We start from the raw sequence: 20056 nt of genomic DNA, 5'->3' as shown, positions 1-20056 counted from the left end.
AATTATTTTTTTTCCTTTTTCTTCTGGACAATTTATTTAAAAATCATCCAGCTAACATGTTTTAAACAGATTCACTGGAAAACTATATTAAAGATGATACATGTCCATAGATGAAAATACTGATATGAAGATGTCTGCAGCAATTACATGTTAAAATTCTATTTACAATCTTAATAATCTAGAAAAGCTCTTCGAGCCTTAAAAAAAATTCAGAGGTACTTTTTTTTTTGTTGTCCCAGGACAATGGAAAATTCAGTTTTTACAGACTGTCCAGGAATTGGCAATTATCCCCGGTAATAAATCATATGGGCTTGTAAGCCAATATTAAAGGGGGTGTTCATTATACTGATAGTTATGACTTATCATCCTTAGGATAGGTCACTGATATCGCACCGGTGGGCGTCTAACACCCGCCACCTCCACCGATCAGCTGTTACCAGCTCCAGCGGCCGGATGTAATGGAGCAGAACACACCTCTGAACCAGGCTTGGTGGCCACGGCAAACTGAATCAGATCCTAATAATTGGATTAATTACTCATAGATGGCCTATCACCAACATAGACCATTAATGTAGAGAATATAAAACTTTATTAATTAAATTATGTCTCATTTAGTTTGCTCACATAAAGAAACGTGCCTATCTATAATTCTCCCTTTACACAATTTAAGGGTTAAATTTACTTTTTTTTTTCTTTTATTTAGCTATTTTTTTGTTATGAATTTTAGTTATATTCATTTGCTTTATAAATTCTCCAGGTTGCCCTTAGAAACAGACAACGGTATATCTTTATGTTGTCAGACATGTGACAAAAGCAGAAAATCTAAGGGTTTATATGCCATAGTGCTTTACTCTCTACTAAAAAAAAATAATGTACTAGAATTCATAATTTAGCTCTGCATGTGAATATAGAAGGAAAGATTCTGTAATTAAAGACAAGTATGAGTTACCGACATGTAACATGTTAATTAAAAGTGGAATTTCCCATTATAAAGGGGGACTGAACTTATAGTATAAAAGTGGGAGTGTAAAAGAATTGTCTCGCCTATATCAGTCTAATATTTCCAAGAACTGTCCAGATTTCCATGCTCTGCCACTTTCCATCCACTCTTTTTTCATAAGTAGCAGTATTCTACCAGCACTCCATGTGCTGGAAATTCTTTTCCCATACTTCTCAGTATGTATTTTGACTGTCCTTATCCAATGGCTTGCCTGTTCTGAACCGAAGGCCTGCCTCTCTGTTATATCCGTGTGCAGTTTGTAGACAGGAGAGCAGGAGCAGAGAGACGAAGACTGCCTCTCTGCTATGTCTGTGTGCAGTTAGACTGCCTCTCTGCTATGTCTGTGTGCAGTTAGACTGCCTCTCTGCTATGTCTGTCAGCAGTTTGAAGACAGGAGAGCATGAGCAGAGAGACGAAGACGGCCTCTCTGCTATATCTGTGTGCAGTTTGTAGACAGGAGAGCAGGAGCAGAGAGAGGAAGACTGCCTCTCTGCTATGTCTGTGTGCAGTTAGACTGCCTCTCTGCTATGTCTGTGAGCAGTTTGAAGACAGGAGAGCGAGAGCAGAGAGACAAAGACTGCCTCTCTGTTATATCTGTGTGCAGTTTGTAGACAGGAGAGCAGGAGCAGAGAGACGAAGACTGCCTCTCTGCTTTGTCTGTGAGCAGTTTGAAGACAGGAGAGCAGGAGCAGAGCGATGAAGACTGCCTCTCTGTTATATCTGTGTGCAGTTTGTAGACAGGAGAGCAGGAGCAGGGAGACGAAGACTGCCTCTCTGCTATGTCTGTGAGCAGTTTGAAGACAGGAGAGCAGGAGCAGAGCGACGAAGACTGCCTCTCTGTTATATCTGTGTGCAGTTTGTAGACAGGAGAGCAGGAGCAGAGAGACGAAGACTGCCTCTCTGCTATGTCTGTGTGCAGTTAGACTGCCTCTCTGCTATGTCTGTGAGCAGTTTGAAGACAGGAGAGCAGGAGCAGAGCGACGAAGACTGCCTCTCTGTTATATCTGTGTGCAGTTTGTAGACAGGAGAGCAGGAGCAGGGAGACGAAGACTGCCTCTCTGCTATGTCTGTGAGCAGTTTGAAGACAGGAGAGCAGGAGCAGAGAGACGAAGACTGCCTCTCTGTTATATCTGTGTGCAGTTTGTAGACAGGAGAGCAGGAGCAGAGAGACGAAGACTGCCTCTCTGCTATGTCTGTGTGCAGTTAGACTGCCTCTCTGCTATGTCTGTGAGCAGTTTGAAGACAGGAGAGCGAGAGCAGAGAGACAAAGACTACCTGTTATGTCTGTGTGCAGTTTGAAGACAGGAGAGCAGGAGCAGAGGAAGAAAGACCAACCCCACTTCCCGTCTCATATGATACTTGACAACAACTTAGGAGGGAGATGCCTTACTGCTGCCACTTTGGTGTGATTTTTTTTGAGGATAGGGCAACATTATGTGTAAAGTGATGTGCAGGTTGTTCATGTGTCACCATACCTTTTAAATTAGATCAAATTGTCTAAAAGTACAGGAGCATTTACAAATGAAGGAGGAAATCAAACAGAATTAGAACACTTACCTATTTATTCATCTGCATGCCTTTTAGAGAAATATTTCGCAAAGAAAATATATCTACCTTGACATCTCCTGTACGGTTTGAGTCCACTGAAAAATGGGAATTAGCTTGTCAGCTCCCCACTAGAGAAAAGCAGCGGTGGAAGGTTTCTACATCAGTAAGCTGCTGCCTCCTATAGAGAACATGACAAGCGAAGCCTCATTTTTTTCCTAATTTTTTTGTTTCACCATCACAGGAGGGAGAAGTGTTACTGTATGTGGATAATAGGCATTTTATATTAAACGGGGTGTCTACTTTGGACAATCCTTTTGTTGGGATCATCACAAGCCCATCACAGGTAGTCCTGCTACTGGAAGCAGAAGCCATCATCTGTACAATGGGCAGGAAAGTAACACTTGGATTCCTTTTAGAGCAATCACAGGTGTAATATGAAGAGATGTCCTCTTTGCTAAATAATCAGGGTCCTGAATGGGGCATCCATCTAATAACTCTCCGTATTTTCTACATTAAAATTAATTTGAATGTTAAAATGACGGAGAGTTTGCATGCGTTTCATAAGGAAAGCCTGAATGGTGTCTGATAAAGGCATGCAAGGTGTGGTTTTGTAACGGATAACAACAAACATGTACACAAAGTAATGAAAAAGTGGCAAAGCAGGATGCAGTGACCTTATGAGTATTGTGGGGATGAAATCCTTGAGAAAAAAAAACAAACAATTTGATATATTCAATATTCGTAAATGCACTATGTTCCCGACAATTAAGCCTAATAAATGGAGTGTGATAGTAAGCACATAGTCTTATAGGACAAGAAGTCCCAATAAGTAACACACCTTTAAAGGCTATGTGCCCACGGTGCGTGTTAAAACGCACACCAAAAACCGGACTCCTTCCCAGAAATCGTGCAGTTTTTTCTGCGCGATTTCACCGCGATTATGATCGCGATTTTGCAGCGATTTTCGCGTGCGATATTCAAGCACTTTCCAAGCGATTTGAAGCATCGCTTAGAAAGTGATTGACAGGTTGGTCACACTCGTCAAACATAGTGTTTGACAAGTGTGAGCAGGTTTTTACTATTGAGGCCGCCTATGCGGCATCAATAGTAAAAGATAAAATGTTAAAAATGTAAAATCGGGGTATATTTACCTTCCGGCGTCCCGCGCTGCCATCCCGGGCCTCAGCGTTCCCAGTAATGCCTTGCGAGACCTGTGATGACGTTGGTCTCGCGTTACTATAGCGATCTCGCGAGACCACGTCATCACAGGACCGTGCCGCAAGGCATTACTGGGAACGCTTAGGCCGGGAATGCAGCGCGGGACGCCGGAAGGTAAATATACCCCGATTTTTAATTTTTTGTTCTTTTTTTTACAGGGCTATGGTACCCAGGGCATGGAGGACAGTCTCCTCTCCTCCACACCGTGGGTACCAACCGCACATGAGACGCTTAACTTCCCGCATGGTGGGCATAGCCACATGCGGGAAGTAAGCGGTTCTCATGCATTCCTATGGGTGCGGAATCGCGGCAATTCTTTGGGATTCCGCACAAAAGAATGAGCATGCTGCGATTTTTTCCGCGATGCGATTCCGCCGCAGAAAAAAGCGCAGCATTAGCACAGCATGTGCGGAATGCCATAGGAATGCATGGGGGGCGTTCTGTACACGATTTTTAAACGTTTTCGCGCCAAAAATCGTGGCAAAAACGCTTAAAAATCGCTACGTGGGCACACAGCCTAAGTGTATAATCGCTGTTTCTGTTCTGCATAAACTGACGTTTCATCAGATATCCTATTTAGGCCCCTCGGTGCACCCTTGGTGTGAATAAAAGGCTCAGTGTCCTGTTTCGTCCTTTGGTGTTGCATGCCTCACCTCCCTCACTAATGACTGACAGCACTGCCCTGAGCTTTCTCTGCAGACAGTGCGATCTCCATATAAACCAATCCTGTCAATCACCAGTGAGGGATACAGGGACATTCAAAACCAGTTGGCGGATCGGTGCACTGAGCCTCTTAGCCACACCAAGGGTGCACCGGTGTTATGCACATTTCTCGGATCCGGGTTTTGTTTGCTTCCCTCACCCTGGTTCACTAAACTCTTTTGTGCTCCAAGTCAGCTTTGCAGATGGCCTGGCGTGATCCCATGTGATCATCTGCCTGGGCCTATATAAGGCTCACCAGGACACACACCTTAGTTTGTCTGTGCACAGTTCCCTGTCTGCAGTCAACAGGATGTCTCCTGGCTGCATGCGGCTTCCAGTGCCTCAGTTACCTGTCTGCCTGCAGCTTTCAGTACTTCAGATGCCTGTCTGCCTGTGGATTCCAGTACCTCAGTTGACTGTCTGCCTGCATCTTTCAGTACCTAAACTACATGTTTTCCTGTGGTTTCCAGTATGTCAGTTACCTGTCTGCCTGCAGCATTTCAGTACTTCAGTTACCTGTCTGCCTGTGGCTTCAAGTACGTTAGTTATCTGTCTGCCTGTGGCTTCAAGTATGTTAGTTACCTGTCTGCCTGTGGCTTCAAGTACGTTAGTTACCTGTCTGCCTGTGGCTTCAAGTACGTTAGTTACCTGTCTGCCTGTGGCTTCAAGTACGTTAGTTACCTGTCTGCCTGTGGCTTCCAGTACGTCAGTTACCTGTTCGCCTGCGGCTTCTAGTACCTCAGCTACTTGTTTGCCTGTGAATTGCAGTACTTCAGTTACCTATCTGCCTGCAGCTTCCAGTACCTCAGCTACCTGTCTGCCTGTGGCTTCCAGTATATCAGTTACTTGTATACCTTCGGCTTCCAGTACCTCAGCTACCTGTCTGCCTGTGGCTTCCAGTACGTCAGTTAATTGTCTACCTGCAGCTTCCAGTACCTTAGCTATCTGTCTGCCTGCAGGTTCCACGACCTCAGTTACCTGTCTGCCTGTGTCTTCCAGTACATCAGTTACTTGTATACCTTCGGCTTCCAGTACCGCAGCAAACTGCCTGTGGCTTCCAGTACCTCAGTTGCCTGTCTGTCTACGGCTTCCAGTACCTTAGCTATCTGTCTGCCTGCAGGTTGCATGACCTCAGTTACCTGTCTGCCTGCGGCTTCCAGTACCTCTGCTATCTGTCAGTAGCTTCCAATATCTCAGCTACCCATTTCCCGTGTGCCTCTCCAGCCTGCTTCACCAATACCCGTGGCCCATGTGCCCACATGGACCTTGGGTTTGAGAGATCCACCTTACTAGGTGAGCTTATCAACCGAGCACACTATTTAGCATATTTGATTACATTTCAGTTGCCGCAGCGATTAGAACACAAAAGATGCAATTATTTATAGGGGATATATATCCTAGAAGGCTGAGTTTACACTGTCAGCTTAAGCCAACAGACTCCTTAAAAATGTTTACATCAGTGTAGTCAATACACCATATACACCATTTCCCATTGTATCACTTTTCACAGCCCACTTTTGTAACTATTGTTTGTCATAACACATCTAAACTGAAAAAATCAAGCAACTTTGCAAATAGTTTTAAATAAATATCTTCTATTATTTTGTGAATGCAATTCCAATGTAGATCTATGTGTTTCCAAGGTAACAGACTACAAACAAACCCTGTGTAGTCTGATCGCGCAGTTATATTACCATCAATCTGTCCTACACTTTTGCTTAGCCAATGAAATTGTAAACAAGATGGTAAGAATTAGGTGGCAGATGGAAGAGAGTACAACTGCAGGAATAGACTACACAAGTTTTCTTTGTGATCTGTCATCATGGTGACACAAAGATCTACATATGAGCTATACATAAACATGACTCAATAAACTTGGTTTCTTACACTGTGTGCACTAAAAATGTGCAGTGAATTTGCCATTCTTATATGTGGATTAAGCTTTCCAGCTAGGTATGTACTAATAGTTTATGACCCTCAATGTGTTTTACAGCGGACTAACGTTCTGATGTAAATTCTCCATAGCAGTCTCTATCTCTATATACATACACACACATATATTTCAGTTTTCTGTCTAGTTATCATTTATTAATTTTCTATCTATTACAGCTATCTAGCTATTTCATTAGCTCATCTATCAAATTCAAAAAAGCTTTATCGGCAGGACTAAATACACAATAGTTGTGCCAAAGCAAGTGTACATGTCACAAGGGTGTCACATCCCCCTGGAAGACCTGGAGTTAGAAGGTCACATCGGATAATGAATCTCAGGTTTTCTTTAGGGATGGTGTAATTCATGTCCTATTTTAAATGGATTTCCTTTCCTTCAGTGCTGAGAGGGTTAAGGATTCTTTCCAGGCTGGCTGAGACCATTAACATTCTGGTTTGTTCTCAGCTGCAACTGCTTATGATTTACTACCTCTATACATACTGGCTCTGGTTGTTTCTTCCTTGCCGGTGAAAGATTCGTCTTCCTGTGCTTAGTGCTAAGCTGAGTAGTTGTTGTGGGAGTTGTAATTGTAGTAATCTGTTGGCTGCTGTAGTATGTGAGTGTTTATCTCTTGATCCCTGTTCACATTTAGTTTATTCCTCCCTGTCCTTATCCTCCTCCCTATTGTTGGTTAGTGCTTTTGTATGATATTGGTTTTCTGTTATCCCTGTTTTGTCTTTGTGGTTTTTTTTACCTTACATTTCTGTCCCAGGCTTCGTGGGGCAGGGAAGGACAGATTAGGGTTTAATAGGAACACAGTAATGTCAGAGACCCAGGCCTCTCTACCTTCAAGAGTACCCCTGGGACAGGGATAGTTAGGGTCTCAGGGACAGTTTGAGGCCCCTCTCCGTTACTTTAGACTGGGCCAGCATGACAGTACATTAGGGAAAAGGGACTCTGGGGATGATGGGAGGGGACTGTAGGAACAATGGATGGGGCATAACCAGGGTGGGGGCTATGGAAGTCCATGGCATATCACAGTTCTCTTGATATCGTCTATTTACATATCTACCATTATCTATCTTTCTCTCTATCATTCTATCTTCTATTTATGTGTATCTGTCACTAGAATAGATTGCCCATACATTTGTAGCTTTCCCAATGAGACATAACATACATCAGGACCTTTCTACAGCTGCAGTTTTGATTTGCTGAGGACATTATTGTACAGTATAATAACTTTCGTATGAGAGTCCTATAGAGTAATAATTCACATTTAGCTCCAGTACATAGCACAATAAAACAGTGTTCACATACATTCTATATCATAAACCATAGTAATGGCAGTGACGCAGCATGCAGTGGATTAGTATAGACTAGTGGTAGGAAACGTATTACTCAGAAAGAGAGGCAACCAATTTGTACCTTATTCACATGAAGTATGCTAACGCCTTATGGTTTTTTTTTCAAACTCATTTTTATTAAACGTTCACATAGAGACATAAATTTCCACTATTTTAGCTACTAAATGTAAAATGTTGACTTTGGTTTAGAATAAGGCACAACTTGATGTGCTAATCTTTTACTACAGGTGCTTGTATATATTGGAAAATGCAGTAGGAAGCATGTTGTGATTGTCGGTAGGTAATAATAAAAGCTTTAAAGAGACTGTGGCTTATTATAAAGATAGGAAAATATTATACTGGGAGAATTTAGTGGGATGGAGGATGAGCTGTAATACCAGGCACCGATATGGACAAGAGGGGGCGCGGTTTCTGGGAGAATAAAAAAAAAAGCAGACTTTTTCCCAGCATCTCATCCAAAGCCTTTAGGTGGTCTATTAGCCATATACTGTTCTGAAGTTTTTATGTATTTTTGAGACAAAGTAAGGTCTGAATACACCAAAAACAATATTCTAATTAGTCTGATACACTTCTCTGGTTTTGCCTAAACTAAAAATCATCAAAGTTGTTTCTGAGCGGAAATGGCCCATTATAAAAAAAAAAAATATTTCCTTCAAAATTTAATGGGTGAAGGTAACATGCTATCAGAAAATCACTTACTATTTAAATCATTTAAAATATTACTTTTTTTTAATATTTTTTTTTTTCACTTATTTTCTGTATGCCCATTTTATTTTCTGGGGTTTTTTTTAGTTAAAAAAAAAAAAATACTTGCAAGAAATTGTACAAAATTTTCACACTGGCCACTAAGCCTAATATTAGACTAAGTAGGTGATTAAAAAAAAAATCCCCTCCTCTTTACCATTGCCCAGATCAGAGCATGTCTAGAAAAATTAAAAAAAAAAGTCAGAACCATGCCTGCGTGGCTGTGGAAAAGAACAGTATGGCCTTAATACTAGGCCTATTGGCAATTGTGAAAATTGCAAGATTTCAGATTTTTTTTTTTAATATAATATGGAAAATAATTTAAAAAATGATCAAAATTCTATTACAAAAATACATATAACATAAAAACCTGATTTAAGCAACAGGTAATTTTCTTATACAACATTCTCAATAAAAAATACCAAAAAGAGAACTCATACCCCACCTCCAAAAGTCCTGCACTGAGGAAATCTACTAAGGGAAATGTACCAAAATTCTGTCTCAAATTTAACCAAAAACGGGAACTAATGCCGTGCTCCACAATTGCCATATGCTTTAGGCATTGTTTAGATGCTTCAGTAGACATTTCTGAAAAAAGGGGATGTCCAGTTGTAAGCTAGAAGTCTGCAGTCACTCTATGTGACAGCAGATTTGTGAATCCTTACATCGCGCCCACTGCGCAGTGTGATGATTCTCAGGTGCCGGGAATGGCAGCGATGTGACAGCAAGTATGTGATATGCATTCTCCTGGCCACATTCCGACTAGAGAGGCTGGAAACAGTCTAGTCGGAATGTGTCCAGGTATATGATTGCGGTCACATGTGAGTTTCTCCCAGCACTGACACTGGAGAGTCATCACAGTGCGCAGTGCGTGTGATGCGAGGATTGACAAGTCTGCAGTCACACAGGGCATATTGTTTGTCTAAATCAATATATAACACACGCGGACAATCGGCCATTGGATAGACCTAAATATGTGGGAGAGCTGAATTTGTAAGATTTTTTAGCTTTTACAGAATTTCTTTTGGTAGCAACAGCAGAGCCGACTTTATTAGGTGTAGTCCACATGGTGAGAAGTAGACAGCAAACTAAGGGCAGGGTCGCCCCAGTGTATTTCGGGCTCATCTGTGCCCAATCATGGGTCATAGGGACCGATTACGCTTGGGGTAAGGAATGTAATCATACATTACTGTTTGGTGGTATGTTTTATTAATTCAATACCGTCTATCCATCTGATAAAGGCAATTATGTCACTTGCCAATAATGTATAATTATTTTACCCGGTGTAAATGCTGCCGTTCTCCTGAAGCTCGCGCTGTTTTTCTTTTGTTATTACGCCTCTCCGTTCTTTAGATATGGCCCTCTCTGCCCTGTATATAAAACTAGTCTTGGTACCCATATTACACAAGAATATGCTTACTGAGAAGAGTTGTGGAACACGCCCACTTGGCTAAAAACAAAAGGAGGAAATATACGTATCGGGAATAGAGGGCCGTATCTCAGGAACGGAGAGGCCCAGAAACAAAAGAAAAAGAACGCCAGATTCAGGAGAATGGCGACATTTAGACCAGATTAAAAATATATCTATATTTATGGCAATGATAGGTGAACTTTAAGAGACCTATCGGTCATATATTAAAACGCCACTGTTGAAGAAAGCCGCCGTTGTCCATTTAATGGGGTAAAAGTACCGAATTAGAGAGTATTTATAATTTATATTCATATTTGAAATTTGGAGTGAAAAAAGGCTAAAAAAATGTGTAATTTCAAGGCCAGAAGTAAATATTTTTTTGCAGCCACAGAATTATTCGTCTCTTTAAAGTTTCCCTATGTGCTACTACTATGTTCATGCACTACCGTGTGGGTTACTGAGGAGAATGCACAATGCTAGCAACACGCTTCAAAAGATAGGGGAAAACAAACCAAATGTGCAGTTTTCCTCCAATGCATTTTCCAAACTAAAAACAAAAAAACAAAACAAAACAAAAAAACAAAATATGAACACACAGCTTTAGTTAGTGTCAGGCAGAAAAAGCCTTTACCTGGACCCTAGGAACAAAAGGCGCTGTTCTTCTATTAAGGCTTTGGCTCTGGTAAGCGAAATTAAACAAAAAAAAAGGGGGGGAAATAAAAAAGCAATAAAATAAACCAAAAAAAGACAACAAGCTGAAATTAAAAAATAATTAAAAAATAAAACACAAGTATTTAAATCAACATCAAGAGCAACAAAGTACACACCAAAAGCACAAGGTTATAGCTGGCTGACAATGCGGTAATATTCCACCGCTCCACCGACGCCACTTCTACAAACATGAGCGCGATCACCATTATATTCTTAAAGGAACAGTCCAGCTAAACTGAAACACGGTGTCGTGTTTAGTGCCAGATCCAAGATGGCGGAGCATAACAGATTTGTTTTCTTTGATCCTGCCACGTTCCCACGATGAGGTTTTTTTATGCTGCTTATTTTTTTAAAAATGCAAGTAACCTTTTAATGGGTGGAGAAAATCTGCAACATCGAAAACTCACGTTGAAAATGTAGCCTTAGGCTGTGTTCACACGTTGCGCTTTTTTCGCGTTTTTACCAAAAAATCCGCTCAAAAAACGCCTAAAAGAAGCTTCCAATTCATTTTAATGCATTTTGCACTTTTTGTGCATATTTTGTGCTGTAAAAAACGAAGCATGCTCATTAATTTCGCGGTAAATTCCGCATTTCTGGCTATTTTCTGTGTGTCTGGAAAAAATCGCGGAAAAAAACGCACGTTTTCTGGGAAGGAGTCCGGTTTTCATGCAGAAATTTTCTGCATACGTGTGCACATAGGCCTTAGAGTTTATATAAATACTACACCTTTTATCAGTTTTACCTGGAGTGTCCCTTTAAGGCCGGGATCACACATGCGAGTAACTCAGATGAGTCTCGCATCTTACTACTCGGCGCTGCCGCCGGCACTCGGATCGGAGTGTGCTGCCGCATAGCAATACATGGAGCCGCACGCGCCGCTCCTGAGTGCCGGTGGCAGTGCCGGGTATTAACATGCATGACTCATCCGAGTTTCTCGCATGTGTGATCCCGGCCTAATTCTCAATTTATCTCTGTTTTTTTAGGGTGTGTTTTAGCACCTGTTCAGTGTCGCCGTCTGGCCTTAAGCTGGCAAAATGGGATTCGGGTGCATGTGTCGACAGGCCCATAGACTATAATGGTGTCAACAGAGCGAAGGAGCGCTCCAAAGTGCATCATTTTTGGGTGTATATGCCACCTTGTGGCGGACATCTAGATGCAGTCGACTACTATGGCTAGGTTATCGCTGTACGCCCAAAAATAATGGGTTCACGTTCGCTCTCTAAGCACCACAATAGTCTAAGGCCCCGTCGATGCATATATCCAAATCCCGTTTTGCGCGGTGGGGTTTGGACATAAGCCACGATGGGACCTATGTACGGGTGCTGAAACGCAGTGTGGAAGGGAAAAACAGGAACGGACCCCAAGGTACATAGACATAGAACAACACAGTGATATCTACCTGCTAGCACTAGGCACTGCACAAAGGTTTCCTACATGTAAAGTTTCTAAAGGATTTGTCCATATCTGCAATGGACGGAAATAGTTGTAGGGACTTATTTTCTTTCCTATGGACAGGGAAAAGTTTCTGATCGCTGGGGGTCTGACGGCTAGGAGCCTCAGCCATCCTGAGCTCGGGGCTTTGTGACTCTTAGGGTAGGTTCACATGAGACAATGAAAGAAGCGGAGGTCGAGCTCTTTAGGAGATCCAGAGCTCCAGGACTGCTTCCTGTGAGGCCCAGAGCCGCAATCTCAGGACTGCTTCCTGTGAGGCCCAGAGCCGCAATCTCAGGACTGCTTCCTGTGAGGCCGAGAGCGGCAATCTCAGGACTGCTGATGGTCTCAGAATTAGAACCCAAGCGATTAGTGCTGGGCGATTGTATAAGGCGTTATCCGAGCATGCTCGGCTGCATGTCTCGTGGCTGTTTGACAGCCGCAACACATGCAGGGACAAAGAGGCGCGAGACATGCAACCACGGAGACTCGAACATATTATTCGAGCACACTGAAGGCACTCGGTCAGCACCGGAGCATGGCGTCTAACGCCTTATCCCAGCACGTTCGCTCATCACTAATTAGCAAGTTTGCCCCTATACTTTCAGGAATAACTTGTTTTTTTTTATTAATAACCTTTTAAAGGTTGGATGGCACCCTGTGCATTACCTTCTGTTCACCCACCGTACAGTGTAGGATCACATGAAGAAATGTGCCATATAGCGTCACATCGCACGGTGGCCTAATGACAGTGTGCACATTGACCAAATAACACTTTCATGCAGTAGCCATAATAACAATGCTATACAATGCTGCCAGCCCCTTATATAAGTGTACTGGACAGTAACAGCTAAACACAAAATGAAGCTGATTATTTTTGACACAGTGTGGTTGCTTTATTTAAAAACAGAGTATGTCACTATTATTAATGAAGGTATATGGCGGTATTACTCTCCATTGATCCTGACCTGAAATAATGTGAGTGGTCAGAAGCTCTGTGCAAAGACAATGCACAGAAGAAGCAAAGTGTTTCACGGTGATTACTTCTAGCCCATTTTTAGCCCGTTTCTTCATAGAAAAAGGTTTTCAATGATGTGTAAATGTCAAATATGATACTATCTAATTATAGCTCCTGCACATGGGCAGCGGTGGTGCACTTGGCGGTCTGACATGTTACCTGCTGTTAGAAGCATATGGTATCTGGATTTCACATAACCTAAGCACACATCAGTAAGCCGAGATAACATTAGATTGCAATGTCCTACTTTAGTGCCGAAATTTTAAGGCAATAAATATGCTAGTAAGTCCATGGTAGGGTATACGGCAGGAGGCAAAATACAGGAAAAATGTAGATAAAAATCTAGAATGATTGAATTCACCATCTATACTATTGATAATTCAGTACTGGATACAGTAAACTCCTGTGTCATAGATTTATTAATACATTTATAGAAATAGGTGGAAAGAAAACCATTAAAGGAAATCAATCAGTAGGATAAATCCACCAGAGCCGTCTATATGGGCATGTAGGTCATAGGAAGCTGAATAAAATGACACCCCCGATATCTGCAATCCGATGTCTTATTCAAAAGAAATACACATTTTTAAAAAATATGTAAATGAGCTGTTAAGATCTATGGAGGGGATATAGATCTCCCTGAGAATCTGCCCCCAGAGCTTATTATAAATGAAAGGAGGAGTTATCAGTGTGAGACATGTAATAACTGACAGTCTGCTCTCCTGATCTACATGTTTCACATTGGTAACGCCTCCTTTTATTTACGATAAGCTCTGGAGGCAGATTCTCAGGGAGATCTATTCCCAACCCATAGATCTGAACAGCTCATTTAAATATTAGGGAAAATTGTGGATTTCTCTGAAATAGGACAACGAAACGCAGATATCAAAGTGTCATTTTATTCAGCTTCCTGCGACAGATTCTCTTTCATTCAAGTGATGTCTAATATTAAACATAAAAAGATTGTTTTGAAATGGTGGAAGTTCTGGACTACATATCACCTTCCATAGATGTACAAAACTTTTGCAGCACAAAATATTTTTTTTTATTTAGATATTACTAAATATGTCCCATGCAACCTGTCCAAGCACACCCAGGTGGTTGGACCCAATGCCCGTTTGACAGAAAATATTCAAAGGTGTCTGAAGTGTCAATGATGGTCCCCAAAATGTCCATTTTCAGTCCTGTGGTATAGCAGTAAACATAATTTTTTTCCTTTTTATATGTAAAAAAAAAATAGTAAAGAAAAATTTGTGAAGACACCTATACGAGATCTTGGGCAGTATGGGTATGTCAAAAAAAGTAAAAGCAGGAAGTGGTCATTAGGTCTTATTTACAACAGCAAGATGGGGTCTGGTTACCTTCTTCTGCTGACAGGTGAACCACTTCTTGATCTAAATGTTTGGCGCCAATAAATTAATAAAGCTTATACTCCTCTCCCGTGACAGCGCCATTCCAGCAGTGTCGGCACTTGCGGTCTTGGGGCTCTCTTGTGATTATTATGACACGTGACCCTGGCGCCCAATCAGCGCTGCCGTCACTGTCTCCGCCTTTAGACAAATCAAACATCAAGAGGAAGTAAGAAAGCACCTGCAGCCGGACTACCTCTTGATGTTTGATTTGTCCAAAGGCGGGGACAGTGACGCCAGCGCTGATTGGACGCCAGGATCACGTGTCATACGCACACAAGAGCCCTGGGAACGCGAGTGCCGACACCGCAGGAACGGCGCGAGCGTGTGAGGTGAGCATAAGCTTTTTATTTTATCGGGGTCAAGCAGGGAATATGAGAAAGGGTTGTCCAAATAGTGGACAACGTCTTTAAGTCCCCAAAAAGTGGATAACAGGTATCGTGGGGGTCTATTTTAGGTTAGGTAACCATACTGGTTGGATTTAGGTGTGGGGGCTGGCATACAGTATAGGATTTGCTTGAGGGTAAGGCTGCACCTAAACTTTTTTTTTTTTATCTCCGGCTATAAAAAATGGCAACGATATCACTGTTCATAAAAATACCTAGAGTAGTTGGAAATATGAAGTCAATAGCAATTCATTCTTTTAATTGCTTCTTGCAGGCATTTCTAGGCTTTTTTTTGGCTAGTATTAGGGGTGAATTTCAGCCCCGTAATATGGATGCAAATTCCATCCTGACTGCAGGTTCAAGGACGTGACTATGAAACTTCAGTTTAGGCTTCTATTCCTACTGTAGGGTTGGGAACACAACTGTGAATTTAATTCACTGGCTTTAGAGTTATACGAGAATCACTTGGACATCTCTTAAATTCGTTAATGGGGCCATTTCATACGTGACATATATATTCTCTCCACCAGATAGACGATAAACGTATGTCCGCTGGAGGTCGGGCTGTTAGAACTCTGACCGATACTGAAATTTGGGTCCTAAAGTCCCATGGAGTCGCAGTGAGCATGTGCGACCATCCCTCCGCTAGACAGTGAATGAAGCCATTGTTGCACATGCTCACTTCCATTTAATTTATACGCAGGGCTTCAGGACCCATGTTCTCAAGAACGATCAAAGATTTGACACCTAACAGAATAGAACTGTCAGAACTGTTTTGCTAATTTATTACTCAACCCCTTTATTCTACAAAGTAGACTGAACCCTTCAAACCCAGCACCACTATTTCCCCATGTGACATGCTCACTCACGCTTCATTTTTTTTTTTTTTTTAAAGACCACAGAATTTAATTAGATATACATGTTATGTATCTATAAGTGGAGATGTCTATTTAACCTTGAATGAGTTCCCTTGGCCAAGTAGTTCCCCATAAATGTAGTCATCACTTCAGTGTAAGTGATAAACTGCTGCAATTAACGAGAGGCTAAAGAAGCAATGTTTATGAAGGCATATAACATTCCCTAATCTCACCCCATTAGAGTCCCTAAGGAAGAAGCAATGCACTAACAGTCTGTGGGTGGAAGTCTAGGAAGTAATAAATGTACAATGAGCAAATATTACTGCGCAATCCTACACCCTCCCGACACCCTACAGAAAGTCCGAACTAAAGCAAAGACGTGACTACCGGGAGGGCGATTACATATCGGCATGGGTTAGTAAGGACTATATATCGTCCCAAACATCGATCCCATTGCATGGGGAAAGGATTTAGGTTGTTACCTTATCCTGCCAAGGTAAAGTGGTTTGTTGGCACCCCCTACGGCAGTGCTCCCCAACTCCAATCCTCAAGAACAGAGCCATGTTTTCAGGATTTCCTTGGTATTGCACAGGTGATGGATTTATTTCTTGGACAAAACAGAATAAGAACCTGAGAACATGGTCTGTTGGTGGCTCTTGAGGATTGCAGTTGGGGGACATTGCCCAGTTGGGGATCTGCTCTCCCAGCTATGTCCCTAATGTCCTGTTGGTACCACCAAGTTCTCTGAAGAACTTAATCTACTGCTTCATTGAACAAAACTTCCGCTACAACAATTTTATAGGATCTGCAAATCAAGGGTGGATCAGAGGTACTGTACTTTTTTAATGAAGGAGAAGTTATCTCTCGAGGGTGTGCGTCCCTCAAAAGGTAAACCATGCAGTTAATATGGGCCTTTAGAAAGGGGTTCTCAGTTCTGGTTGGCCTAGTATGAGAAGTCACCCAGGGCTCTGCAGGAACAAGTGTGGAGAGAACCAACAAAGGCAAACAACACAAGGTCCTGAGCTCTGGTTGACAGCATCATAATGGCGCTTAGGGGAGTAACTATCGTGGGTGCTTTTGTGGGTGTAGTCACACCTAGGGTATGGTTTTCCTTTAGCTCATAAGAGAAAACTAATGCTATTGAAGACCCCTGACCGTTGGACGCCCTGTTGGACATTTTGCACTGGGACCCACAAACTTCAAATTAATGTTTGCAATGCGTCCCCCCTTTCTTCTATGTGCGTCGTCACTGTTACCACTTGGCTGTCTGGAAAGGAAAGCCAGGTATCACAACCTTTAGGGTACAATCACTGGCATACTGTTACTGGACAGAGCAGTCATTAAAGGGGTATTTTCATCTCCAAGACACTCTCCTAATATGTAGTAGGTGGGATAATAATTTTGTAGAAATGTAGTGTAGTTCTTCTGATTAGCCATATCATTTACTCCATGTGCAGGGCAGCTTAGGTTTCCATAGTTACAACCACTAACACCTAAATAATAAACTAACTGACACTATATGAGTGCTCGTAGCCATGGATATCTAAGCTACAGTATAGCCCTGCACACATAGCAAATCAGAAGAACTATACTACATGTCTAATTGAAGGCGTTTGCTACTATTATTATTATGACACCTACTACATATTGGGATAGGATCTTGGTGATGGGAATACCACTTTAAGCCCTAGTTGAGTCAGCCATGGCTTTACTCAAGTAGAGCTCGTTCTTTTTTATATATGGTTTTCTTCTCTAAAAAATAATTATACAGAGTAAATGTGACAGCTTTGGTTTCATCAGATGGTATTGAAAACAGAATCTGCGATAATAATACCACAAAAAAGAAGTAATCGATAATTCATGTTAGCAGGTCTCATATCTAATGACTACTCTACTATGAAGAATAGATCATGAATGCAGAAATGGATCAGACTGGCCTCGGTCTATGACGATCACAACACTATGAAATCATATAAAGTCACAGCAAAGCCTAAATAAAAATGACAATTGTACATACTGAGAGTTGTCCTGACAGGAACTGGGGAACATCACGCAACATTCCAGGGCTCATGGGGGACGTAACGGATATGGAGGGACGATCCATTTTCTGGGATTCAAAGGAACTAGAACCTTATAATCATAAGTAAAAGAATGAAAGAATGGGTGAACAAAAATAAACTTTCCAAAATCGTATATATATACAGTTTTGAAACGTGTAGTTAACCATGAATTTCAATACAACTGTGTCTTTGAATGGGAATGAATAGACATACAGTTGGATGTTTGTGGTCGATCCGACCAAATCCAATGAAAACGTACTAGGAACCTAACCTTAAAGGTGTTGGCTAAGCTAGATAATTGGACATAAACAGAAAATAGGTAAAAAGATTTTACATAAAAGTCAAATACATTTTTTTATATCTCTTAAGAAATACAGTCATGGCCAAAAGTGTTGGCACCCTTGAAATTGTTCCAGGACATTAAGTACTGTATTTTCCGGTGTATAAGACGACCCCCAACTTTTCCATTTAAAATATAGAATTTGGGATATACTCGTTGTATAAGTCGGGGGTCATCTTATACGGCGTGAGTGGAGCTCTGCGGTTGCCACATATGGTGAGGGGGGCGGTCCCGATGATGAGGTGCCTCACCAGAAAGGTGTAAGTGAATCAAGCCCGCCCTTGTATCCTATTACCTCTTTCTTTCACCCGTCCGGCCCACCCTTCTTTGCCTCTCAAGTCTCCAGAGAATGGAAATTAAGCCAGCTGGAATTTCTTTGGAACTTAATTGGGGCTGCTTATCCACCATCTGGCTACCCTGCGTTGCACCCTTTCATCAATTTTTCTCTGCCGTCCACATCCAGGGAGATTAGTTACAGTGCCATAGGTTGTAAACTTCTTGATTATGGTGCGCACCGTGGACAAAGGAACATCAAAGTCTCTGGGGATAGACTCGTAACCTTGATATTGTTGATACTGTTCAGCAATTTTGGTTCTCAAGTCCTCAGACAGTTCTCTTCTCCTCTTTCTGTTCTCCATGCTCAGTGTGGCACATATAGACACATAATGCAAAGATTGAGTCAACGTCTCCCTTTTTATCTGGTTTCAGGTGTGATTTTCATATTGTCCACACCTGTTACTTACCACAGGCAAGTTTGAATGAGCATCACGCTTGAAACAAATTTCCTTACCCACAATCTTGGAAAGGTGCCAACAATTTTGTCCGGTCCATTTTGCGGGTTTTGTGTGAAATTATGTCCAATTTTCCCCTTTTTTCGCTGTCTTTTTCTGTTCTTCCAATACACACAAAAGAAGTAAACATGTGTATAACGAAACATGTGCAATTGCAATAATTGTCTGGGAGAAATACTTCATTTTCTGGAACAATTTCAATGGTGCGAACACTTTCGACCATAACTGTATGTATCAGGGCTGCTCTTAGTTTACCTGGGGGGTCTCAAACACTGCCCGTGGGCTACATGACACTACTGTGACGCACCGGAGCTCTGAAGACCAGAGTTAAAACTATTACCAGGCCCAGAAAAGCTGAGATTGGTAAATTACTGGCTGCATTACCCAAATACAGGGGCCAAGATCAACAATACAACGAAATGCATCATACGACTTACTGGAATCCTGGGGGGCATGTGTGCTATCAGGTATCCTGGGGATATCTCTGAAAGGAAAAGTTACACCGTGATAACATGTCATGAACATAATTCCATCAATCAAGCATTGCAGATTTGTACAAGAACATATTATAAGACCACATTTATGCAGATATTATAATGTAGAATGTAAAGTATTAATAACTATGAAATATCAGCAACACAACTGAATGCCCATCAGCCTGACCGGTACGTCAGGGGCAGAAATATCAATGGTGCAACCTGTACAGCCACACAGGGGCCCAAGAGGCAAGGGGGCCACTACAACCTCCAAAGCAGGTGGCTTTGTGCATTATGATGAGTTATTGGACTGCAAAGGGCCCAAATGTTGTTCTTGCGCAGGGGCCCTTTAAGTCTGCTTCCGCCATGGCTGTATAAGTAAGCACACAGTAACCACAGAGGGGTATTTCCTCCAATGGCTTATTGCTAGGATATGCTATCATCTATAATATAACGCTGTAAGCGTCACTCTGTCCGAAGCCTTTATAGACTGCGCAAGCGCGACGCACCTGCACAGTCTGGCTCCAGACAGAATGAGGCAGCCAACGGTGAGAAGTGTGTATGACGCCCGGAGATGGCGGTATGCTTACATACCGTGATCTCGGGCGCCATACATACATACTTACCTGACTGGGAGGAGGGGAGGAGCGTTGCCGCGGC

General features: G+C 42.0%; 1 protein-coding gene across 50 annotated transcripts in view; it reads right to left on the bottom strand.

Moving 5' to 3' along the window:
* Positions 1–20056, bottom strand: part of RIMS2 (regulating synaptic membrane exocytosis 2) — a 657506-nt gene that overhangs the window by 226690 nt on the left and 410760 nt on the right. For 29 of the 50 annotated variants that reach the window (XM_073590110.1, XM_073590159.1, XM_073590111.1 and 26 more), the window contains 3 exons: positions 19358–19404; positions 17747–17859; positions 10549–10596 (listed from right to left, as the gene is read on the bottom strand). In XM_073590110.1, the coding sequence (XP_073446211.1) occupies positions 10549–10596; positions 17747–17859; positions 19358–19404 (208 nt within the window). The remainder of the gene's footprint in view (positions 1–10548; positions 10597–17746; positions 17860–19357; positions 19405–20056) is intronic. The other 21 variants (XM_073590127.1, XM_073590129.1, XM_073590133.1 and 18 more) reach the window with 1 other exon arrangement.

This window comes from Dendrobates tinctorius, unplaced genomic scaffold (genome assembly GCF_039654945.1).
Source record: "Dendrobates tinctorius isolate UK_male_01 unplaced genomic scaffold, ASM3965494v1 ptg000116l, whole genome shotgun sequence".
Classification (NCBI taxonomy): domain Eukaryota; kingdom Metazoa; phylum Chordata; class Amphibia; order Anura; family Dendrobatidae; genus Dendrobates; species Dendrobates tinctorius.
Note: the sequence above shows the minus strand (reverse complement) of the source record. Positions and strands in the feature narration are given on the sequence as shown.